Raw genomic sequence first — 26684 nt, forward strand, 5'->3', positions numbered from 1 at the left:
AAAGAAGCGGCGGGGCCCAGGACTTGCCCCTGGCCCCGTAGTCTGCGCGGTGCTCCGCTCTCCAGCCTAGGCGGGCAGCCCAACGCAGGTGCACAGCGCTCTTTACGCGCAGTCTTCCTGCCGGCGTCCCGCCCGCCACCTCCGGGCCCCGCCCGCCCCGCCCTGGGACCCGCGACGGGCTGATCCCATTGGCCGAGGGCGGCGGGGGCGGGCCCGGGGGCGCCCCGGGAGGCCGGGGGTTGGGGGCAAAGGCGGTGGAGGGGCTGACCTGGCGCAGCCGGAGGGCTGAGTGCCGCGTGCCCCCGAGGACCCGACTGAAGCGCCGCGGCCGGCTCAGGATGAGGACGCGCTGGGCAACCCCTCGCCGTGCGGCGGAGCTACTCATGCTGCTCCTCCAGGGCTTCGGGCTGGTGGAGCCCTCTGGCCGCTCAGGTAACCGCGGGCGCGTCCGCCGGCCGGCCGGCTAGGGACCTCGACGCCGCCGGGTCGGCCGATTGTTCTCGGTTCGGGGTCGGGCTGCGCGCCGGGGTCCTGTCACCTCTGCTGGACAAGTGAACGGAAGGGAGGTTGCGGGGATAAGGCGCACCGTTACCCTCCGGAGTCCGGGAGGAGCGCGGGGTGGGCCGAGGAGGCGCAGGGCGTTTCTCATGCGGAGGGCCTGGAGTCCACCGTAGGGGAGGCACCCAGAGTGTCTTTTCTGAACGAGACTCCCGCTCCTTCCTTGTCCTTTCCTCTACAGTCTTGCTTCGCTAGGGTTTAGGGCTTCTCAACAGCCCCCTCACTCACCCCCTCACCCACCTCACGCCGCATCCCGCTGTCTCGGCCCTCCTTCGCCCCTTGGCCACTCAGGAGCTGTCCACCCACAGCGCCAGAATGAAACCGCGATTCTCTGACTTCAGTCTGCTCGTGGTGCCCGTCAAAAAGCCATGTCTCCTACAGTGACTATAGCCAAGACTCCGATATGATGCCCTCCCTCAATGCAGCGACTTTTTCTTCTAATTGGCTTATCGGGCTCCAAAAGTTTACCCCAACCCCCACCCCAGAGGCCGAAGTTCCCCAGTGGAGCCCAGGTTGCTTGCCCAGAGACCTCTTGCCTCTCACTTGAGAAGCAGGATGAGGAGCAGACACCCTTAGCTGATGCTGTGAGCAGTGCCTGCCCCACCCCCTCCCCTTGGCAGCACCCGGAGTTTGCTTTTAATCTCTCTTTCTGCCTTGGCAAAAGGTGTGCTGAGGACTTGGTTTCTTCCTCTGGCTGCTTCATAGGCAATTAGTGAGCTGTCCCCACCTACCACTTCTGTTATCATGTCAGAATGAGGAAGTAAAAGATGGTCAAGGGAGTTTTTGAAAAACTTCAGTTTGCTTGTGGTATTTACTTTCTTTGCAGTTAAGCTGAGTTACTGTCTGATTGTTCAGATCATGAGTAGCATCATCTTATCTATGTCAAGAACTTTATCGCTGACCTTGTTTTCATTCACCCTTCTGCATTCTTCTTTGATCCCCCATATTGGGAACTACCAAAAGGCCTTTATTGCTGTGAGAATTCTGTTCTGCCTGCCCCCATAATCCAGGGAGAAGATGATCATGGCAGCAGCTAACTGTAGTGGAAACACGCTAGACTTTCAATCACTAAACTTGGTCTCCACCTGCATTTGCTTTATCTCTTTTGTGTCCCCCATAGAACTCAAGATTTTCTTAATTTCTGCAATCTCTGCAATTCCTGGCCTCTCTCATCAACCAAGAGCAAAGAGCACTAACTTAATGCCATTCTTCTTGCAGGAGCTCCTCAAAGGTGTTTGTTTTCCTGCATCCTTCCCCACCTTGAGCACTTGCTCCAGTCAGACTTGTGGCCCTATTGAGGGAAGCACCTCAGCCATTTGGGTAGCTTGTTTGGCACTATGTCAGCTTCATGATGCTGGTGATGGTGTGTGCTTCATCACATGTATGCAGCTAGGTTTGTGCAGGCGGTCTCCAATATTCAGATGCAGGGGAAGTACTTCTGTGTCCTTGGGAGGATGCCAATTGCTTAGTTAGCTTTTTTGGCTTCTTGGAGGGCTAGCAGCTTGAAGTACACTAATTCTTCAGAGACTCCTGAGGTTTTCATTAGCCCACACCACCCAATCTGAACTCTATGACTTTCTGACTCCTAGTATATTGCTCTGGACCCAACCATCACTTTAGGACTGTTTTTGAACTGGCAAATCCAGACTTCTGGATCTCTCCTAGTGTACATTCTGCACATGTAGTAGCAGCTCCAGAAAATGCTTATCAGTGTGGGCTCAGGAAGTTCCCCTGAAACTAAAAAAGTTGCAATCTTCATCCTTCTTGCCTTCCCAAACCATCTCCTCTCCATGTGTCTGTGGGTTACAAAATGTTGAGGTCCAGTTTCTCTTTGAAATGTGCAAAGCTCTTTGGTTTGGGTCTTGTAACACAGGAGTTACTTAATAATCAGACAGTAAGAAAGAGCTTTCCTGTGATGGTCTAAAAATTCATTTTCAATTTATGATAATGCTATGTAGCTATTTCTTCTTAAACACCAGTAGAATGTTTATATAAAGAAACATTTTTAAAAGTGCTCTAGGGATGATGAGGTGATGAGTCTTCTTTTCATCGACCTCTATCTTTTAGACTTGTCCCAATATTGTATTTGTAGGTAAATATTAAAATTCCCTTTAGGGCCAGTGTAAAGTGAATAAGATGCAATATAAGGCTATCAGTAATGAATCTGTTTTATAAATTGCTCTGCAGTCACCATTTCAAAGTGTAATACATTTCTGATATATTTCATAGACCCTTATTTAACAAATTTTTAAAATTATTTTCACATTTTCCAGACCTCCCCCACCCCAACCTGCTTTCCCAATAGGGTCACAAGACTGGAGCAGACTGAACAGCTTCTTTGTAAGGGTAAAGAAAGATATGAAGAACTATCATGAGACTACAAGACTCTCCCTAGGTTATATATTATGTATGAATGCTTACACATTATATATGAAGGCAAATAACAAGTTTCCTTAAATCATATCAATAATTAATGTATTAGCTAAGTGATCACAGTAGGTGTCAAGCATTGATATTACATACGTGGTTAAAAGATAGATTTAGAATGAGACAAGTATCTACAATTGTAGATTTTAGAAGCTTGGCAACTCCTTTTCAACATAGCTACTCCACACCTCTCCTATAGTCTTTCAGAATTTCTACAACCTTGTTAAGTCCATGGGTGTCCTAGAAGTTAAACATATAGTAAATGAAAGTGAAAGTATTAGTCACTCAATCATGTTTGACTCTTTGGAACCCTCTCCTATAGTCCATGGAATTCTCTAGGCTAGAATACTGGAGTGGGTAGCCATTCCCTTTTCCAGGGAATCTTCCCGATCCAGGGATTGAACCTGGATCTCCTACATTGCAGGTGGATTCTTTACTGTCTGAGTTACCAGGGAAGCAAATGGGAAAGGGTAAATTTTTTTTCTTTTCCAGAGTACTTATAAGGCAGCACTGTCACCTAAGTGCACATGCCCAATACAGATGGAACTCAAATGACCTAAAATGCTACCAGCCTGATGTAATAAAGTTGTGGACATCTGTTCAAAAACAATATGCAGTGAACTTAGCAGAGACCTGTAAAGCCTGCAAGGCTAGGAAAACTGAATTAGTGGGAGCATAGGGTGTTAGCACTGGAAGTAACTTAGATTTTTATACTCTACTGCTTTCATCTCACATTTGGGATGAGAAGACCCTGGGGAGATTAACCAAATTCCCCAAGGTGTCCCAGCTAACCAGAAGTAGAGGTAGATCTTCGGTCTAGGACCCCCTAACTCCTTATTCCGCTGCTCTCGCCACTGTTCTAAGCGCTGTAGCTAATCCATTGGATTCTGCAAAGGCAACTTGGAAAATCTTGGGTCAAAGAGCACAGAGCAAAGTGCCCAGGAAGGAGAGCAGGGAAATTTCAGAGCAGGAGAGGGGAGAGTTCCAGCAGGGGTGCACTGCCCACTCTCACGCAGAAGCCAACTTCTTTGTTTCTGCTACAGCACCTGATACTCCAAAGCACAAGAGAGGTGAGAGGGAATAGATTGGGAAAGAGTTACATCATGGTCTGATAATCTTCTAAGATAATATGTTTTCCCTTTTTTTTTTTTTTTTTTTTTTTGGTTAACTGTCTGCCCAAACTGTGTCTGTAAGATAGGGAACAGCAGAGTGATGTCAAAGAAGAATGAGGGATGGAAGCTGCTATTCAAATAGATCTAACTGCAACCCTCGGCAATATTTTAAAATAGCAACTTGAAAGTGGAAATAGCTTAAGGTTTTAAAGGATTTGTTCTTGTTGTTCCTGTTGTTTCTCTTGGTGCTGCTACTGATATTTAAAACAAGCAAAAATTCTGTCCAAAGTTCAAACTGGAATTGAACTTAAACATATAGGTGTTATTTGCATAGTGAAATTTCCCCTCCAGTCCTTAGTATAAGAATTTTAACTCTGCAAGCCTATGAAATATTATTAGAAAAGGTGTTTAGTGTTAGTAAAACCACTGAATGTGATGCTGGCATCAAAATGAAAGTACGTTTTGGGAACTAAAATTTTACAGCTCCTTCTCCAGAACCCTTTGGTTCATTGACAAAGATTGCTTACATTTGTCTAAACTGTTTTAGGTCATCAACATGTTCTGTGCTATACCTTCACAAAATGTTTCTTTGTAAAAGCATTGACCAAATTGTACTATTGTAATTAGCTATAACAGATGTGAATCTTGCTCTACAGACTCAGGTGTTCAAGAAACAGTGCACTACCTTATTTTCATAAAATCAAGTTAAATTTTATTCTGAGGTCCTATTCTACCAGGTTAACAGAAATTCAGTTTCTGTCACTACTGAGGTCTTCCCCAGCTCATGCAAAACTGCCCAGAGAACACTCAGGGAGATCCCGCCCTGAAGTAACCGCTCACGCTGGTTCCTTCTGAGTTTCCCCTTGTCCAAACCCACTGGGTCTTGAATCCTGTGAGTCAGGTGGCTCCTGGAGCTCACGTTTTACCTCCCTGGGTGGTTCAGACGGTCAGTGCCCACATCCCCTCCCCAGGGCCTTCCTGTCACCTCCTGGAGGTGTGACGGTGGAGCTGGGCACAGGTCTCCCTACACTCAGAACCAGACCTCCATCACCTCTTATCCCTTTATCCCACTTTTCTACCCAGTCTCCTCTCAGACACATTAATGTCATGTAATAATTACCTTGCTGTAATAGCCGAAGTGCAAGCAGGACAGAATTGTGTCCTGAAAGAGTTCAGGATATTTTTCATTGACTACGGGCCACTTATCTAAAGAAGCTCTAAGGAGCTTCTTCATCTCATTAAATAAGGAGGAGATCTCACTGAATGACAATAACAAATATGTATACTATTCTAAGTGTTTTGCATGTTTGAGCTCATTTTATCCTCACATCCACCCTGTGAAGTACTGTTTTTCAAAGGAAAAAGCTGATGCGCAGCAGGTAAATGACACCCTGATCACACGGCCAGTAAGTAGCAGAGCAAACTATTAAGAAGCCAAGCAAACTGGCCCCAGAGCCCTCGCTCTTAATCCTACACTGAACTGCCTCTCTGGCCCCCACTGTCCTCCAGCCTTGTGCAGAACATTACAGTTTATACAGCTGGGAGGCTGTTAACAGTCTGGGGCGCTCAGACTCACTCCCCTTGGCAAGCGGGGCCAAGGCACATGGGCCACATAATTCAGAATCCTGAAATGTCTTTTCTGCCTGTCTTGTCTCAGGTAATGATCCATTCAGCATCGTCAATGAAAACACAGGCAAGTGCATCACGCCGCTGAACGACTGGATAGTGGCAAAGGACTGTGACGAAACCAAGGACATGTTGTGGAAGTGGGTGTCCCAGCATCGGCTCTTTCATCTGCAGTCCCAGAAGTGTCTTGGCCTAGATATTACCAAACCCGCAGATTCCTTGAGAATGTTCAGCTGCGACTCCAGTGCCATGCTGTGGTGGAAATGTGAGCACCACTCTCTCTACGGGGCTGCCCAGTACCAGCTGGCTCTGAAGGGCGGACACGCCATAGCGAGTACAAATTCATCGGATGTCTGGAAGAAGGGAGGCTCAGAGGAAAGCTTATGTGCCCAGCCTTACCACGGTGAGTCCTGGAGAGGGCCTCTGACTTATTTGCTGCTGTATTTGGTGCAAGTAGCTTTATACGTGTACTTCTGATCACACTTAGAGTCAAACACTGGTGAGTCAAGTGAACTGGCCTCTAGTTCCAGGCACTTAGTAGTAATGTTGAGGGGCGTCTCTGAGGTCAGTGCTATTTGCCCACTTTCACAGGGAAGGGTAGGAGAAGTTAGGTGCCTTGTCAGAGGTCTCACAGCCGTTCTGTGGCACCTGGGGGTTTGACATCTCTGATTCCTCAGCATATGTACTTTCCATGATTACATCCTGAATCCCAGAGAAAAGAAAATGTCAGAGTAACTGGAAGTCCCCTACACAGGATAAAAGTCAAATATAAGGTTGACTCTATTCTAAGTTTAAAATGAAGAAGAAGAAAGAGGAAAAAAAAAAAGGAAATGAATTTTTTTCTTGTCTGCAGATTGGGATGTAATGGAAAAACTTTTAAGAGTATCGTGTGGCTTTATTTTTTATTTTGGCATGGCTATCACACTGTATTTATGATTCAGTATTATGAGTGGACTTTTTCCTCAGTTGCCTCCACAATAAGTATATGAATACAAATCTTCCTCTACTTACAATGTTGTTTTGTCCCAATAAACCCATCATAAATTGGAAATGTCATAAGTTGAAAATGCATTTAATACACTTGTAATGAATATCATAACTTAGTCTGGCCTGCCTTAAATGTGCTCAGAATGCTTACATCAGCCTACAGTTGGGAAAAGCCACCTCAAACAGAGGCTGGCCTATTTTATAATAATGTGTTGAATACCTCATGTAGTTTATTGAATACGGTACTGAAAGTGAGAAACAGATGGCTGTGTGTCAGTTGTTTACCCTCGTGACTATGTGGCTGACTAGGAGCTGTGGCTGACACTGCCCAGCATCAGAGAGAGGACTGTACCATATATTGCTAGCCCAGGAAAAGATCAAACTTCAAAGTACAGTTTCACTGACTAGGTATCACTTTCATACTGTCACAAAGTCAGAAAGTTGTATGTCATACCATCGTATGTCTGGAACTGTCTTCCTTTGCCTTCGGGGGCACTGATCATGAACTTTGAATCTAGAGACTCAGTTATAATGAATTTTTGAGTTTAAAAGGAAAGAGTAGATTTATCTTTTAAACCTCTCACACAAGCAGATCTTTTTCCATTATGTTGCTCTAAATTATATCAAATATTGAATGTGTAGGTATCTATCTATATACATTTATATATGTTTCATTATATTATCTTTGTCTTAATTGTTATCTTATGTGTGCTCTTCTTTGTAAATTTACATAGCTTTACAGAGATTTTTTCCTCTTCTCTTAAGCTAAATTTGGCCCCCCATCTTTCTTGTACCTGAACAGGTTTTTCTCCTGGAGGAACTACCTCTTTCCATTTCCTAGTGAGTGTGCAGCAGCTTCTGAGATGTCAGGTTCTGCTGTTATGGGAAATGTCCGAGAATCAGAGATGTGGTTTTCCTTTTCGCCAGTCCTTGACCCTTGAGTAGTTGAAAAGTCTGCTTCTGCTAGCCACCTTCCTCATAACCTTAAAAAGCAATTGCTTTTTGGATACCACTTTAAAAATGGCAAGCTTAAATTTTGTACTATAAAAGCCTTTCTCTCACTTGGCAGCCAAGAGAAAACATGGAACCAAGGAAATTGCCTTTTGAACTGGATTTAGCTTGTTTCATTATATTTGTTCAAAGATCAGAAACAATAATTTTCTTGGCCGGGTTCCTTCTGTCTTTTGCTCCTAACTGATGGACATAGTTGTAATTATAAATTCCCTCAGTCCCCCAAATGCCTTCATTTCAATATAACTAGTTTTTTTTTTATAATCCTATGTGTTTTATTTTATGCATTTATAATATTTTTCTGAGAAGGGGTTCACATGCTTCACATAGCTGCCAAAGTTATCAGTGGCACAAAAAAGGTTAAAAACCCACCTAGGGCATCACCCCAGAGAAAGCTGAACAGTGCTCACCAGCAAGAGCCCGCCCTTATCAAATACAGTATTTTAAACACTAAATATCCAACTAAGAAACTTAGAAATTCCTAAGACAAGATGCATGTAGTCCTGACTTATCAGCATGTATCTTGAGTTTTCATTTGCACTGACGCCAGGGCCAAACTTGCCTCTTCTCCACTCCTCTCCAGGTGACAGGTACCATCCAAGTTGCACGTCAGAAATCTACAAGTCACCCTAGAGTTCCTCTGCTCTTCTCTCCCACCATTCAAATGTAGTCAAATATTAAGTCCTGGCAATTTTACTCTCTTAAAATTTTGTAGTCCCTTCTTGTTCTTGGGTTGGAGACTGCTGTCTTAAGTTGGAGACTTTCTCTAGGTCTGCTCTCTCAAACTTCTCATATTGGACCTCGCCCCCTCCTTCTTGTCTAATTGTACCGAATAAGAAAGATAAGATACCAGACTCCAACAAAGTGAAGTTCAAGGTAACCTAGCTTGTTACGGCAAAGCTAAGGCTCAAAACCAGGATGACATTCCCCAAATATAGCTTCTTTACTTTTCCCTTGGCTTCTGCTATATAAATTTTTTTACTCCTAATATAAAACCATTTATCTGTCATTATGTTCTGGGTTGCCTCCCTCCTCACCCCTGTCCTGTGTGAGCCATGCTCCTCTCAGGAAACACTTTTGCTGTATAAATTTGATGAATTAATTGCTCTTGACTGGCATCCACATATGCATTTATATCATTAAGATATCTTGGCCTCACTGTCACACCTCAGTTTTGAATGTTTGATGAATCACGCAGAGGAAGTAGACTTTCAGTGGTGGGGAACCTATAGAAGTGTCTGAATTCTAAGCAACTTAGAAGTCTGCCAAGCTCTTTAAATATTGAAGCTGTTTTTTTCTTTTGCTACCAAAGAGGTTAATGTTAGTTTTCTATGTAAGCATTTCATCTCACAGATGTGTGCCTATTGCAAAGTAAGCTGTGGTTTTAAGGCTGCCATCATCAAAAATTCATACATTCAAAGGGTATCTTAGGAAAGCCTGTCTCTCTGGGGAGACCCTTGGGACTTAAGAGGTCCAATAACATCGAATGTGTAAGAATAAAAGTCTTTGTGAATAATTAGCATAGTTTAGCTGCTGCTGTTGCAGTGGTTGTTATATGCTTATCATTCTTCAAAATGTATTGTGAACAGGAGAGCTTTTTAACTGAAGCCCAGTTTTGAGCTATGACACTAACTTGAAGCCTGAGAAGGCAGCCATTGATATCACAAGTTTTCCTTATATGTCAGGGACTCAAGGAGAGAGCCAGTTCTGATCCCTGTCACAGCTGAATGACTCAGTGTTTCACTTAACGACTCTGCAAAAACGGGGATTTCACAAACAAGTGTAATACTTGCCCCACTGATCTTGTGGGCTTGTGGGAAAGAGCAAGTGAAAGCACTTTTACAAGTTTTACCAAAAAAATAAACCTCATGATTCTACAAATTATAGTCATTGTGCTCAGGGACTCTCCTTTTAAGTGCTGTGATAGGGGAAGATAAATCAGTCATGTGCTATTGGGAGTTTTGTCATGGTTAAAAATAAAAGGTAGATAATAAGTAGAATCCTTATAAAATATAAGGTCAAATTGCTCTTTAACCAAAGTATACTGTTCAAAACCATTTGTATATCAGAGGAAAACAAAACCAAAATCCTTAAAAGATTGTTTGCAAATAAAAACATCTACATTATTTTCCTGCACTGCTGCTTAATACATTTTAAACTGTTAAGCCTCACATTTCAGTTAAACAAGCAATTGAGAATAATAAAGAATGTGGAATCAAATTCTATGTTAAACACCCTTTTAAGCAAATCTATGAGACATTTTGAGGGACCCAGCTAGCATGATAAATGATGATAAAAATCTGATCATTATGCTTTACCTATAATAGTCATTATTTGATCTGATAACAACCATGGTTTTAAACAAATTATGGAAAAAAGTGACCAAAATAGTTATAGGGTTAGCTGTTCTATAAGATACCTCTCCAAAGAGACTGTTACCAACCTAAGTATTTAGCACTTCTTCTAGCATTTCCAGGTATATTTGAGGTTGGAATTGTTTTTCAGTTCCTCTCCATGTACCAGGGAAAAATTGTTAACAAGAAAGGCTAGTTTTGCTACCTTGCTGGCCACCAACTGGTTCCATGACTGCCCTGCTGACTCTGGTTCTTCTTTCATAACCTGAATTACCATGTCCTTTCCCTCTCCAGGAGACTGCTGAGAAACTCAGCAGTCTTTTCTCCTACTTCCTCAGAACCCTCAGCTTTGATTCTACCACCAGTCTGTAACAGTGGGGCTATTTGTGCATCAAACTCCACAGTTGGTTTCAAAGCCCACACCCAGCCTCAGTGATTCCAAGGTATTTTGCTGGCCTCACTCTTACTGAAGAAATAGAATGTAGGTTTCATCTCAAGCAGACACCCCTTTTGGTGACTTTCTCTGCCTTCCAGAGTAGTTTATCCTTACATGATAAAGCCAGGATCTTTTAGCTCCTCATCACAATAAACGGAGCTTTGCATGATCATCTCACTGAATCTCATGAACAGCCCCATGAGCTGATATCATTATTCCTAATTTTCAAATGCAGAAACTGAGACTGATAGATGTTGGAGAGCTTGCCCACAGCCACACAGTTGGTCAGTGAGGGAACCAGCATCCGTGCCCTGAATTTCCACATGGTGCAGCCCACCTAGATAGTGTGTTCTCATAAGTATGAAAACATCTTTCAAAATGGTTTTAGAAGGTAGTTAACTAAAGCTGATTATCTAGTTTTTATCTCTTTTTTCCTCTACTTTCTCCCCAACCCACAGAGATCTATACTAGAGATGGGAACTCTTTTGGGAGACCTTGTGAATTTCCCTTCTTAGTTAATGGGACCTGGCATCATGAGTGCATTTTTGATGGAGATCGCAGTGGGCCATGGTGTGCAACTACCTTAAATTACGAATATGATCAGAAGTGGGGCATCTGCTTACAACCAGGTATGTATGGGCTGGTGAACTTTGTAGGTGGAAAGGAAAGGATACTGTTCCTGTGCGGCAAAGGGGAGAGGGAAGAGTCCATGATTACTCAAAAATGATAGCAACAGATATCTTAGAGAAGGAGTGTATATTTGAGGAAAGACAGGGAAGTTGTGTGTAGCTAAGAACTTACTTTCAGAAGTGAGCCAGGAAGAGAACCAAGACAGGATGTTGTCACTGAAGGTAGATGATGAGGAAGTCTGCTGTACCACAGACACTTCAGGAAGAGGACCAGGCCACTTCCTGGCTATTGCCAGGGGCAGTCAGGAAATTGCTACTGGCCTTAATAGAGCAGTTTCAAGATTAAGATATATTTTTTAATGGGCAATAAGTTAAAAGCATCAACAGTAAATAGAAAGGCAAAAGCTCCAGTAATAGTAATGGTTACTACTTATAGTAGCAATAGTTATCTCTTGGCCCTGCCAAGTATCAGGTGCTATTCTAAGTACACAACCTTTAGTAACTCATTTACTCCATATACAGTTTTATAAGGTAGGTACTATTATTTATCCTCATTTTGTTGTTGTTTAGTTGCTAAGTCCTGTCAGACTCTTTTGTGACCCCATAGACTGTAGCCCTCCAGGCTCCTCTGTTCATGGGATTTCCCAGGAAAGAATACCGCAATAGGTTGCTTTTCCTTCTCCAGTTGATATTCCCGACCCAGGAGTGGAACTTGGCTCTCCTGTATTGGCAGGTGGATTCTTTACCACCGAGACATCTGGGAAGCCCATGTCCTCATATTACAGATGAGCAAAGCGAGGCACAGGAGAGTTAAATCAATTGCCTAAGGTTACATAGATAATAAATTTCAGAGCTGGGATTCAAATTCAGGTCTGGAGTCCTTGCCTCAAACAATTACATTATCCTGCCTTATTCAGTAGCCAGTCTGATGAAATTAGTAATGCTGATCTCTCCTTAAGGGAAGCTGAGCTTCAAAATGTAGAGTCCTAAGCAACTTGAAGAGATTGTCTCAAGCCAATCATTCTCAAAATTCAGGTTGCAACAGAATTATTTGGAGAGTTTGTTACAATACAGATTTCTGGGGTCAACCTCCAGAAATTGTAATTTGGTAGATTTTGGATGGTATCCAAAACTTTGCAGTTTAGTGAGTTCCCAGATGATGCTGATGATGGTCTGGGGACCACACTTTAAGAATTACTTTTCTAGGTAGAGGCAAAGGCTTTTCAACACTTAGAACTTACTGAAAGATAAAAAGCCAACATTTACTCCACCTGTAATTGATGACAAGCTGGGTTTGGTCAACCAGGCACCATATAGTGCTCAGTGGTAAAAATCCGCCTGCAATGCAGGAGCCGTAGGAGACACAGGTTCAATCCCTGGGTCAGAAAGATCCCTTGGAGGAGGGCACCCATTCCAGTATTCTTGTCTGGAGAATCGTGGACAGAAGAGCCTGGCAGTCTACAGTTCTTAGGGTTGCAAAGACTTGGACACGACTGAAGCGACTTAGCATAGCACAGAGTCTGGATCAGAAACTTTAGGGATTATGCAGAAGTTTAGATGTTATTCAGAGCAAACCCTCATTTCTCAGGTGAGGAGCAGCAGACCTAGATTGATGAAATAGCCTGTCAGTGTCAGACCATATTTGTGTGGGGCCTGGTAGATCTCCCAGAAATCTGACCTTCATTTCCCAGTGTGCTCCACCTTGTTCATTCCCCATCCCATTCCACCTTGTGTTACTTTGGATGAAAGAGGGGGTTGTCAGTGCATTCATGTGCCTCCCTTTCTACAGAAGTGAGATCGTAAGTTTCTCAAATCTGAGGACTGCTGAATCATAGAGATTGTATTTTACAGCAAATAATACATTGCCATCCTGCTGAAATCTTCTAGATTTACAAGTGTTTTGCCTTAGTGATAAAAAAGAACCTTTAGGTAATGCACTTGCAAATCCACCTACTTTGTTTTTACCAAATGTCACAACCACCTCTATTGTGGTTAGGACATTCAGAAGTGGCTGAAGAAGCAGTGTATGCCGATCAGAAGATCAGAAACACCAGGGTTAGACAACTGTACTCTGGTTATAGCTCTGCTGCCAGTGTCCCTAGATCCTTGTTCCTATCTGTGAAATGAAGACATTACACAAAATGATCTCTAAGAGACCTTCCCGCTTGAGGGTCCATAAATATAACTGGTTGTGGGAGACCCTTTGGAAGAACCCACGTGAAGCCAGGGATACACTTAACGTAAGCTCTGTTGGTTTTTCCTTTTTGTTGGGAGCACATGGAGGCCCTGAGTATATTTTTTAACTAGTTGTATCAAGACCTACATATCTGTCCTGGAAAGAGCTTGAAGGTTCTTTGTCTGAAGTTATGCATGTTCTTTAGATATTTGTTGAAGAAAAACGATGTTCACATTGTACATGTATATTTATATATACATATATAGTCTTCCCAGGTGGCACTAGTGGTAAAGAATCTGCCTGCCCATGCAGGAGACACAAGAAACATGGGTTGGATCGCTGGGTTGAGAAGATCCCCTGGAGGAGGAAATGGCAACCTACTCCAATATTCTTGCCTGGAAAATTACATGGGTAGCGGAGCCTGGTGGGCTACAGTTCATGGGGGTCACAAAGAGTCAGACATGACTGAGCACACACACACATGCACACATATGTACATATAGACATATAGTGCATGTATAATGTTAATTGTGTAATATTAGTCATATATTAAATCATCTTTTAAAATATAAGGAAAAACTAGACTGAGTTTTGCAAATATGTTATCACTACGTGTTAAATCTTAGGCACTTAAGCATTGTCTAAACACACACACATGCAAACATGTTCAGTAGTTTCACTGCAGAACATGGGCAAGCCCCTCTTTAGTTGGATACCATCTTCAAGTGAGCTGAGGAGGTTGAACACAGTTGAAGTTCTGTTTTTAGGCAGAGGGTAGGCGTGGGCTAAAATGTGACATTATAATCAATGGGGTTATATAAAAGGAGAGTAGAAGGTAGAAGCAGCAGGAAGCTTTAACTAGTCTAAAGTTAACTAGGACATTAAAGTTTAACTAGGACATTTCCTGTCCTATGAGTTTGGTTTTTTCGTTTCACCAAAGAATCAAAATGTTGTCTAGTAGAACAATGACAGCCTCAATCTTAGAGTATCTTAAGAGTATGCAAATTGAATGGCGGTATTTGTAAGTACTCTAATTAATAGACAACATTATGCCCTTATTTTATGATCACTGACATATCTTTTTATCAACAGAAAGTGGCTGTGAAGATAATTGGGAAAAGAATGAGGAGATTGGAAGTTGCTACCAATTTAATATTCAGGCAACTCTTTCTTGGAAAGAAGCTTATGTTTCATGTCAGAATCAAGGAGCTGACTTACTGAGCATCAACAATGCTGCTGAGTTAACTTATCTTAAAGGTAGGTTTAAAGAGAGGGGATATATGTATACCTATGGCTGATTCATGTTGAGGTTCGACAGAAAATAACAAAATTATGTAAAGCAATTATCCTTCAATAAAAAAAAAAGAAAAAAATAGTAGGTTTAATTGCTAGTGGTAGAGCAAATTGCTGAGATGGTAAAGGTGCTGTCTTCTATTTTCATGTCTAGGTATGTTGTTTTCTTCTGTATTTTTCTGTCTCTTCCTGGGATTTAACACCAAAGCCCACAAGTAAAAAAAAAATACTGAATATAATCCTCTTCTGTCCATTGAAAGTGCATCTCATGATAAAGACCAAGAGAGGTAAATATTCAGAAAACAAGGTGAGGTAACAAGATTAAACTGCTAGCTGAAGTCTAAATGAAAGAATCTGAAAAAAGGTGAACATTAAATACTTTGAACATTGAACAGTAGAGAATTTGAGGAGAGTGGAGAAGATTGTTGAGTCGAAGTAGTTCACCTCAGTAAAAAAACTTCACATTTGAATAAATGAATGCAGCTCCATATCCATGGATTCAACCAACTGTAGATTGTATAGTTCTATAGTATGTATTTAGTGAAAAGAGTCATCATGTAAGTGGACCAGCATGGTTCAAAACCATGTTTTTCAGGGGGCACCTATAAATTAATCATCTTTACAATGCCATATGGCAAGTATTTTTATCCCCACTTACAGATTAGGGATCAATGTTTAGAAATAATACACCCAACATCCCAGAGCTATGAAGTATCAGAATTGGAATTTGAATTTCAACATATATATAACTCCAGAACCCTTACTTCTTTATTGTAGCACTTACTCCTCTTACATACCTTTCTTTGTTTTCATCCTTAAAAACTTACTGGACTTTTACATTCCCATCCACAATGTATGAGGCTTTCCCTTTCTCTACATCTTCTCCAACATTTTTTGCTTCTTGCCCATTTGATAACAGGCATGAGGTGATATCTCATTGTAGTTTTGATTTGCACTTCCCTGATAACTAGTGATGTCAAATATCTTTAATATGTTTGTTGGCCATGTATGTCTTCTTTGGAACAATGTCAGTTCAGATCCTATGCCCATATTTAAATTGGGTTGTTTGGTTTTTTGTTTTTGAAATGTTTGAGTTCTTTGTATATTTTGAATATTAGCCCCTTATAGCATAAATGATATGCAAATATCTCCTCACATTGGTGGGTTGTTTTGTTGTGTTGGTAGTTTCCTTTGCTGTGCAGAAGCTTTCTGCTTTTATATAGGCCAGTTTGTCTACTTGTGCTTTTGCTCATTTGCCCAAGGAAATCTATCCAGAAACATTCTAAGACTGATGTCAGAGAACATACTGCCTATGTTTTCTTCTAGGAGTTTTATGGTTTCAGGTCATAGATTCAAATTTTGAATTTGTTTTGAGCTGATTTTTTTATATGGTACAAGACAGTGGTCTAGTTTCATTCTTCTGTGCATGGCAGTGTCCAGTTTCCCCAATACCATTTATTGAAAGGACTATCCTTTTCCATTGTATGTTCTTTGTTAAAAATCAGTTGCCCATATACGCATGGCTTTATTTCTGAGCTCTCAATTATGTTCTTTTGATCTGTGTGTCTGTTTTTCCTGCCAATACGATACTGTTTTAATTACTCTAGCTTTGTGATATAATTTGAAATCAGGGAGTGGTTACCTCCAGCTTTGTTTTTTTTCTCAGGATTGCTTCGGTTATTTGGGGTCTTTTGTTGTTCCATATGAATCTTGTTTGTATAAAATTTTGTTCTATTTCTATGAAAAACATCGTGGAGAGACCTTGAGAGTGTTGTGTTGTGTGAAATTAGTCAGACATATAAAGACAAGTACTGTATGGTTTCACTCATATGACATATTTAAATAAACAAATACATAAACCAGCAAAACAAAAACATATATAGAGAACAGAATAATGGTTATAAGATAAGAAGCAGGAAAAGAAATGGGTGAAATAGCTAAAAGAAGTCAACTTCTAAAATTTGGTGAGCACACCAAATATAAAGTTGCACACGTGAAACTTTTGTTATAAACCAGTGTGACCACAAAAAATTTCTGCTGGTCTTTTGTCATGGTTTTTGGCTTAACATTTATTCAGATCTCTTTCTTATTCTTTTAACACTTTCTTGGGTTATTCAGAACTTGAATAATCAGATCTCTTGAATGGAAATCTGTCAAAGAAAGATAATTTTGGCTACTGTTAGGCAATGGGATTCTATTCCAGACCCCACTGAAAACTTACGAAAAATACTGTTGAGAATTAAAAGTGCCAATAAATTCATCTCCCAGAATACTGACATTTGGAGGCTAATGGCTTCTGTGAAGAAAAACATTGTCAAAGTGTGACTGTCAACACCAGTCCAAACAGTCTGATGATGCATTTGAAGGAATAAATGTTGCAGGATTTCTTTATGCATCAATTTTCTTTTATAACAAGTAAAAGAGAGATAATGAGTTAATGGATTCAGTTGTCTGCTGTCCCTGGCCACACACTCCCCACAATTTTTTGCTTATCAGTAATCTTAGATGTGCAGTCCTTTCTAATTTTCCAAGCTTCTCTTTCACTATGAGTGCTCAATACGCCTAATTATGATTGCTGATTTCCTAAGACCTAAGAAAGCTGTACTTTGACATCTGAAACTCAGAGTAACCAAATCTGAAACATTTCTTAGAAATTTCTGTTAATATTGTATCCCTTCCCTGAAAACTAGCAGGTGTAAACAGTGGACTGGGAAGAGTGAGGCCCACAAAAGGGCTTCCCAGGTGGTGCCAGTTATAAAGAACCTGCCTGACAATGCAGGAGACACAAGAGATGTGGATTTCATCCCTGGATTGGGAAGGTCCCCTGGAGAAGGGAATGGCAACCTGCTCCAGTATTCTTACCTGGTTAATTCCATGGACAGAGGAGCCTGGCAGGCTATGGTGTCGCAGAGTCAGACACGACTGAGTGACTGAACACACAACACACACACAAAAGTGAATCAGAAATTTGTGATCAAAGTGCTTGATCTAGTCAGGGAAATAAGAGTTGTACAGACACAAAGATAGTAGGGAGTGTTATTCCCAAATGACCTCTGGGTTTGGTAGCTAGTGGTTGGATGGGACTAGGGAATTTGCTGTCAGAAATAAAGTAGGATCACCCCTCTTGAAGACAAATCCCACACAGTCTAAAAGAGCATTCTTTCTTCTCTGTGCCTGCCCTGCACCTAATTAGTTTATTTTGATTTTGTTTTACTAATACGAGGGGCCTACCAGTGGGGGATTCGGTTTCCTCATATTCACTAGATTTTGTTTGGGAGTTGAATGTCCTATGGCTTTGTCCTTCTCAGGGACCCCTAATCATAGATTCAACCCAGAGCTACAAAGGAGGACCTACAATCCCCAGAGCAGGAACAGCAGGGACAGCACATTTCTGTCCTTCCTAATTTGCCTCTTGCCTGAGGGACTGCTCATTTTTAACTCCCTTGATAGTTGGCCCGAGGCTAGGGCATGTCTAGGTCAGGGTCTCTGCTGGCTGTGGCCTTTCTGATGTTCCTCTCAGATGCATGACCATTATCAGGCCCTACAGTTTCTCATTGTGGGGAAAGGAATAGAAATATAGAGTCATGTCTGAAAAGGGGTGTTGGGGATGGTCAGGAATATCTAGCTCAGTGGACTTGCCCCTTTGATTACACATAGGGACTTAAGCTAGCAACCATCTATTTGTTGATGGCAAAGACAGGCAGAGATAGTCTCAAATTGGTCCACACCCACTTCTCTGGTGGCTCAGACAGTAGTCTGCCTGCAGTGTAGGAGACCTGAGTTCAATCCCTGGGCCAGGAAGATCCACTGGAGAAGGAAATGGCAGCCCACTCCAGTATTCTTGGCTGAAAAATCCCATGGATGGAGAAGCCTGGCAGGCTACAGTCCATGGGGTTGCAAAGAGTCAGACATGACTGAGCGACTTCACTTTCTTTTCTTTTGTTTCTACCAAACATTCCTCCAAATGCATCATAGCATTCCTTGTTTGAACTAGATGAAGGAAAAAAGTCCAGCTCCAAATTGTCCAGACCATGTAAGCAATCCCAGACCAGGGAAGAAATCCCTACCCTTTGCATTTGCCCAACCAGAGTCTTTCAAATTTATCACATCTACTCAGCATAAGACACACAAAAACTTTTGAGCACTGATGTTATCAGCACAGTCACAATTTTAAAATCTTATGATTCTAGTGAGGAATAAGGCATAAGTCATCATCAATACAGATCACGAATAGAACATGGTGATGAAGTAAACAGGAGCCTGATACCCTCCAAACATCATTTTGTTTCATTGTAAACGTTTACTTTTTGTGTGTGGGTGAACAGTAGGATTATTTAAAGGAAGCAGTATGGTTATTCAAAATTCCTGCTGTGGGATATCTGAAAAGTTTCATGGAAAAGAGGACATTGAACTTCAGATAGATGGGAAGGGTTGGTCCCCTGTATAGTATCCCTGATTAGAAATGAATGAATGAAAGGAATTCTGAATGTCAGGTATGGTTGAGTCTGGAGTATCATATATATGTCATAGTTTCTAGGACTTCTTTAGGAATGCTGGAAAATCAATCACATTTACTAATAAAGAAATATGTACATTAGATTAATTCCTCAAGGTCTTGCTGTACCAGTGCTGACAGCCCTTGCTTATGCTAACAAGGTGAAAAAAAAGGAAAAATCCAGAGTTCCCTTCAGCATTCTCTTCAAGCCATCTACTCAAACATCCACCTCTACCTCTCCTTCCTTAGTAGAGAGAGTATCCTTATCTATCTCCTTGAGAAAAGTGAGGTCAACCCTTAGTTTCTCACTATCACACTTACAATTTTTTCTCTATCTATGCTGTTATTTCTCCATGTGGTTCAACGTTAACTACTTCCTCCAGGATGTTTGTAACCTCATCAACTGTTTCTTCTTTTATATTTTTATCGAAACTCTATTGATTCTTCCCAAATAGGCTATAAACTTGTTTAAACATCTACCATTAAATTTTTTTTCCCTTGGATCCTGAACCCTTGCTTCTATCTTTCACAGTGTAGCTCCTGGAAAGCACAGTGTATTCTTATATTTCACTCTTAACCTCATATTTACTTTTCACTGGAGTGATAATTGGTCCTCTGTTCCTACCATCTTCTTCCCAGAATCTTCATTCTCATTTTTTTCAATACACATGGACCCATACAACCGTGGAAGAATTGGACAAGCTAATGGAAAAGCTGAATTGAATTAACTTAGCAGCCTTTGGGTTTCTCAATAGGTAGAAGTTTTGCTGCCTGTCAGCATCACCTGCCTTTGTTGGATACACAGTCTCCTACAGGGATCCTGCCTTATAATCAAGACCTGAAGATGTTTTTGCTAGTAGTATAAACTTAAGTCTGGATTATTAGTAACACATAATTTTGTCACTTTTTAAACCTGTGTAAATCTTACAGGAAAAGAAGGCATTGCAAGAATTTTCTGGATTGGTCTAAATCAGCTGTACTCTGCTAGAGGCTGGGAATGGTCAGACCACAGGCCGTTAAACTTTCTCAATTGGGACCCAGGTAAACTGCCTGCTCTTCCATTTACAAAGCATAAACTTCAAAAAAGAGCTTCCCACTCCCTGGGAGCTTATACAAATTTCAAACTCAGAATAATTTTTTTTTTCTAAACCCTTCTTTATTGTGATTCCATTATAGCCAAGTTGACCACCACCATGGGCAACTGAGCATTTGTCCCTCATCTTTAGAGTGACCTTGCATTTTTAGGTAGGAGCAGAAAGAGCCCCACTTCATGGCCCAGGAACCTTTCTGTGTCCCCGAGAGGACTTGACACGTCCATGACTGACCCATATTGCATTTCATCTGCAGCTTAACTCTAGTATGGAAATAATTCAGTTCAGTTGCTTAGTCGTGTCTGACTCTGTGACCCCATGGACTGCAGCACACCAGGCTTCCCTGTCCATCACCTGCTCCTGGAGCTTGCTCAAACTCATGTCCATTAAGTTGGTGATGCCATCCAGTGGAAATAATTCCTCATTCTCCAACTCTTGAGGTCTTCCACTGCAGCACCCAAGTAGTGACAACATAATGGTTATATTTTCATATACAAATAAATATCCTTAAGAAAATTTTATAGTGAATAAAACAAAACCCTAGTTAGTCGAAAGGTCTTCCTCCTCCCCAAAAAAGGTTTAGATATCTTTTTAAAAAATAAAATCATAGGCTTCTGATAAATGTAGATTGTAAAAATTAACACTAACTTCAATACCAAAGTATTCTACATACATATAATAAAAATGAGATAAGTGCAATAAAATACCAATACACTGGCATTTCAGTTAATAGAATTTTCTTAGTAAGTAAATTCTCTATTATCTCAGTAAGTAGAATCTTTAAAGATAGTTTAATCTTAAAGCCTTAAAGGCATAGCAGAATCATAAATTAGCATTTTTATTGGGTAGGGTAGCAAATTAAGAACTACCGACCACAGGATGTGACAGTCAAATTGGTTAGGGGCAGAGGTTTGGTTTTTGGTTTTGTTTTTTAAGTTAACTACAACATATCAGAGTATTTCCTATGTCCTATATTTAAGAAGACATAGTTAAACACGTGATTGTCCATTGCAGCTTATACATCTCAATGTAGTTAAAAGTTTTAACTATTTCGTGAGTTCTAATAAATAAAGTTAAGAATACAAATTATTTTTTCTAACCACCACCCGTGCCCTAACCTTCTTCTTTTACCTCTGAAAATCTCGCCATTTCAGATGTGCTGATGACACCTACCATTGGCAGGTCAAGCTGTGCAAGAATGGATGCCGATTCGGGTCTGTGGCAGAGTTTTTCCTGCGAGGCTCGACTGCCCTACGTCTGTGAGAAACTGTTAAATAGCACAGTGGAGTTGACAGGTACCTTTCTCACTTCCTCCAACAAAGGTCGCAAAATTAGTTTTATGAAATCAAGCAAATCCATTTCAGATACCTGTTTCCCTCTTTCCTTCACCTGATACTGCCAATGCAAGAAGGTATTTGATATTGACCCTGTGGTTAGATGTTAAAAACTATACATGAATAAAGCTTTAGTTTGTTATATGACCATAAGAAGGCAGAGATATTCTAGATAGGAAATATAGTCCTCTTCGCAGGTGGCTGTTCTTTCCTGGAGCAGTGGTGCCCCAGACCAAGAGCATCGGCTTCACCTGTACCTGTTAGAAATGCAGATTCTTGGGATGTACCCCATATTTGCTAAATGAGATACTCTGAAGGTGGGGACCCCCGACCTGTGCTTCCAGGGGCTTCCCTGGTGGTCGGGTAGTTAAGAATCTGCTTCCCAATGCAGGAGACACAGTTTTGATCCCTGGTTGGGGAACTGAGATCGCATGTGCCATGGAGCAGCTAAGCCCACACACCTCAACTAGAGAGTCTGTGTGTGCCAACAAAAGATCCTGCGTTACACAAGGAAGATCCCACGTGCTGCAACTAAGACCTGCCACAGCCAAATACATAAATAAATTTTTTTTTAAGACTCTGGATTAAAAAAAAAAGTTAACTTTGAGAAAAGAAAAAAAGCCTTCCAGATGATTCTGATACACTCTTAAGTTTGAGAGCCACACTCTAAGGAGAGGTCTTACATATGATCTGCCCCTATGGGGAGTGAAAAATGATGGACAAAGGAATTGCCCTACAATGCCCACCCACCTCTCTGCTTTACCAGGCTGATTCTGACAAATGAGGTAGGAAGGAGAGCTGTAGATGGACAAAACATGTGCACAGAGGTGTTTTTTCCCAGGGAGTTTGGGAGTAAGAGAGACACAGGACAGCTGAAACTTCCAAGGTCCATTAAAAGTTTGAGAAGTGTTCAAAAGAATGGAGGAGAGAAATATTCTTATTGTCTTGCTTGGGGCCCGCTGTATACCCGGTATTTGATTAAATCCTCATTGAATACTTAGAACTGGGAGAAGAGGTTTTAAATTGTCTTGTGCTTTAAAGAATGTTGAGAGAAGAGAATAAAGCATAAAATTTCTTATCATCCAAATAGGAGCATAAAGCTATTCTTTTAAAATTAAAAAATAATGGGGGAAAATGAACAGTCATCTTCCAAGTTGATTCAAACCAAATTTAGTCCATACAACAAAAGGCATAGCAGAAAAGACAGCACAAATGAAAATAAACCAGGGTGACTGATTATAGATCAAATAAATATCCTTTAGTAGCAATTATTAAGTAAATCATGATGTTTCCACATGATTGAACAAGTACATTTATTAAAATAACTGTGCCAGCAGGAAAATACAAAGAGCAGAACAAAATCATATGCTTACTTATCATTGTAATCTTGTAAAAATATGTATTCATAGAGACGAAGACTATAATATGAAAATAATTATTTTAAGTTCAATGGTGAGTGTTTTTCCCTCTATTCCTTTATTATAATTGTAAGATATAATAATAAGTGCTATTTCAGAACCTTAAAGTTAATTGAGTTATTTTACAAGTGTGAGAAGCTGAACCTGATTTTATCCTTTAGTAAAAAACACACTGTCCACATTTTTAAGATGTGTTTTCTTATAACAAACATTCTGAATGGTCCAAATCCATGAAGCCTGAATAGCTGAACTACTTTCTAGTTCTGTTAAAAGGGGTAGACATATTCTTTATGGTTTATACCTCACTCTTTTTCTTTAATCTTTTTGACCATAACTTGACTAAATGTTGTTATAGTCAAAACAAAGAATCCCTCATTCCATGAGGATAGGACTAGTAGAGAGCAGGAAAGAAGAGGTCCAGAGATGCTCTTTGCCCTTTCCCTCCACTGATGCCATTTCTTGGATGTGAAGTGAATAAATGTCTTATTATGTTCCTTAAATTTCTGCTTGCTTGTTCAGCCATGAGCACGAATGTACATTCCCTCGCTAAGCTGACCATACCTGAAAAGGAAGCTTAACTTTATAATCTCTCAAAGGCAGAGACTGGAGGGGAACGTCACAAATCCCATACCCAGGAAGAGATTTGTCAATTACTTACTTATCCCACACTTTTCTTCTGTCTACTAGGACTCAGGGAAATCCCTCTATAAATAGTCTATAGCCAGCCATGTAGCCAATTTGTATCACTTTAAAGTCAAATTATTGTCTGAATCCCTGCAGTCACTCTTATGATGCTGTGCACTGCATAAATTCATGTCACTGTACCATCTTAAATCCCATTCTTCAGTTTTCCAGAAGCCTTATGATTCAGGAAAGAAGAATTTGTAATGTTATTGATTCAAAATAGATGTATCTTTACTGGAATATGAATAGCTTCTTTTCCTCCAGATGTGTGGACATACTCAGATACCCACTGTGATGCTGCAGACTGGGTGCCAAATGATGGCTTTTGCTATCTGCTGGTCAATGAAAGTGATTCCTGGGATAAGGCGCATACGACATGCCAAACCTTCAGCAGTGACCTCATCAGCATTCATTCTTTAGCAGATGTGGAAGTAGTTGTCACAAAACTTCATAATGGGGGTAAGTTTTTAAGATATCCTCTTAAAAAGAGGTTTAAAACATTTTAAAGTATCCCTGTTTTCAGACTCTTAGAATGAAAAACTTACAGTTTGATCCTGTACATCAGCATTATCCAATAGAATTTTCTGCCATGATGGAACCAGCAGAAAATCTGTGCTGTCATTCAATAACCACCAGCCACTCGTGGCTTTTGAACCCTAGAAATGTAGCCAGAGTGACTGGAGAATTGAATTTTTGCTTTCATTTCATTTTAACTGATTTACGATTTTCAATAGCCGCATGTAGCAAGTGGCTGCCAACCTGACCACACAACCATTGACTGAATAATTTCCCTCTTCTCATAAGCTGAATGCTATTTAAATTCCTCCCGACACTTAAGTGACGATTACTTCACTTTTATAATTATTTGGAAGCTAAATAATGAACGAAACACCAGAGAGCCAGTATTAAGATCTCCTCCTAGGATTCACCCATAGTAATAGCACAACTGAGCGACTTCACTTTCACTTTCACTCTTCACTTTCAGATACCTATATTCTGTGCCAGCGTGGTGCCAGTTGTTTTACCTGGCAAAGCAGTGCAGTCATTCAGTGATGGGCAATATTCTTACTTTAACTGGAGTATCTATGACTGTGTTAGTAGAATTTCATTATTTCTCTAAACCAGGTACCAGGAACAGCCAGCCTACAAATCATAGTACAGCTAGCCTATGTACCCTGCCTGCATACGTGGCCTGAAAAGCTCTTGTCATCAGGGCAGCCTAACATAGCAACATTTTTACAAGCTAATTAAGAATACCACTTTTCTGAATTAAAAGGAAAAAGAAATACCATCAAGGCTCTAACACCCCTTATCAGAATGTAAAAATCAGCAGTAGTTTCTATGTGGAAGTATGTGACTGAGTAACCAAACAAAGCATTTTTCTTTTAGATGCCGAAGAGGAAATGTGGACAGGCCTTAGGAATATAAATACACCAGCCCTATTTCAGTGGTCAGATGGTACTGAAGTTACTCTAACTTACTGGGATGAGAATGAGCCACAAGTTCCCTATAATAAGACTCCCAACTGCGTTTCCTATTTTGGAAAGGTAGGAAACCTCCTTGGATTTATTTATATCCTTACTGTTATACTTGATAATCTTATAATAAGGTGACTTTCATTGGAATATTTGTGTTTAAGCTAGGAAAGAAAATAAAAGGTAATTGCACTGTGGATTATCTTTCTAGTAGCTGCTGAGAAAAGGTAAATAAAACAATTACTAAAGAAGCAATCCAATTCCTGTCTGAGAGTACCTGCCCTGGTGTGAAAGAGATCAAGAGAATCTCTTTGGAGTTGAGATTCTTGCGCCAAATGGTTTCTGAGAAGCTTTCTATCAGTAATATTTAGCAGGTAGCCACATTGTAGCCTGGAAAATCCCATTGTCTCGTGTTCAGGTCACGTGTTATATTAGTCTCACTTTGAGAAGTGAAAAAATGGTTTTATTAAAAATTAGGCCCAATAAACATCTTACTGCTATAGAATTCATGAATGTTTATGAGCATGCTTCAGTTAAGAGTCCAGGATAAGCAATCTTTTTTTTAAGTTTATTTTAATTGGAGGCTAATTACTTTAGTGTGGTGGTTTTTGCCATACATTCACATGAATCAGCCATGGGTGTACATGTGTTCCTCATCCTGACCCTCCCTCCCCCCGCTCCCCATCCCACCCCTCAGGGTCATCCCAGTGCACCAGCCCTGAGCACCCTGTCTCATGTACAGGATAAGCAATCTTGAGCCAAAGGGACACAAGTGTCTCTATATTTTTGTTTGTAGCACTTTCCTGTGAACTCCTGTTTTGGAGGCTGATTGTATTACCCAAACTTCTAGAGAAACTTAAGTGGAAGCAATAAATTGTAGGGTTGTTTAGAAGTGTTTCACTAGAAAAGATGTTTTTCAGTTCAGTTCAGTTGCTTAGTCATGTCTGACTCTTCGCAACCCCATGGACTGCAGCATGCCAGGCTTCCCTGTCCATCACCAGCTCCCGGAGCCTACTCAAACTCATGTCCATCACATCGGTGATGCCATCCAACCATCTCATCCTCTGTCATCACCTTCTCCTCCCACCTTCAATCTTTCCCAGTATCAGGGTCTTTTCCAATGAGTCAACTCTTCCCATCAGTTGGCCAAAGTATTGGAGTTTCAGCTTCAGCATCAGTCCTTCCAATGAACATTCAGGACTGATTTCCTTTAGGATTGACTGGTTGGATCTCACAGTCCAAGGGACTCTCAAGAGTCTTCTCCAACACCACAGTTCAAAAGCATCAATTCTTTGGCACTTGGCTTTCTTTATAGTCAAACTCTCACATCCATACATGACTACTGGAAAAAGCATAGCTTTGACTAGACGGACCTTTGTTGGTAAAGTAATGTCTCTGCTTTTTAATATGCTGTCTAGGTTGGTCATAGCTTTCTTCCAAAGAGTAAGCATCTTTTAATTTCATGGCTACAGTCACCATCTGCAGTGATTTTGGAGTCCAAAAAAATAACTTTTCTCACTATTTCCATTGTTTACACATCTATTTGTCATGAAGTGATGGGACCAGATGCCATGATAT

At 40.8% G+C, this 26684-nt stretch overlaps 1 protein-coding gene across 1 annotated transcript in view; it reads left to right on the forward strand.

Moving 5' to 3' along the window:
* Positions 1–261: 261 nt before the first annotated feature.
* Positions 262–26684, forward strand: part of LY75 (lymphocyte antigen 75) — an 87844-nt gene continuing 61421 nt past the window's right edge. Inside the window, exons 1-8 of the mRNA XM_020903949.2 lie at positions 262–432; positions 5755–6126; positions 10970–11140; positions 14409–14573; positions 20035–20145; positions 21350–21490; positions 23896–24090; positions 25021–25178. Coding sequence (XP_020759608.2) covers positions 339–432; positions 5755–6126; positions 10970–11140; positions 14409–14573; positions 20035–20145; positions 21350–21490; positions 23896–24090; positions 25021–25178 — 1407 coding nt within the window. The 5' untranslated portion in view covers positions 262–338. The remainder of the gene's footprint in view (positions 433–5754; positions 6127–10969; positions 11141–14408; positions 14574–20034; positions 20146–21349; positions 21491–23895; positions 24091–25020; positions 25179–26684) is intronic.

The sequence above is a fragment of the Odocoileus virginianus genome, chromosome 13 (genome assembly GCF_023699985.2).
Source record: "Odocoileus virginianus isolate 20LAN1187 ecotype Illinois chromosome 13, Ovbor_1.2, whole genome shotgun sequence".
In the NCBI taxonomy this organism is placed as follows: domain Eukaryota; kingdom Metazoa; phylum Chordata; class Mammalia; order Artiodactyla; family Cervidae; genus Odocoileus; species Odocoileus virginianus.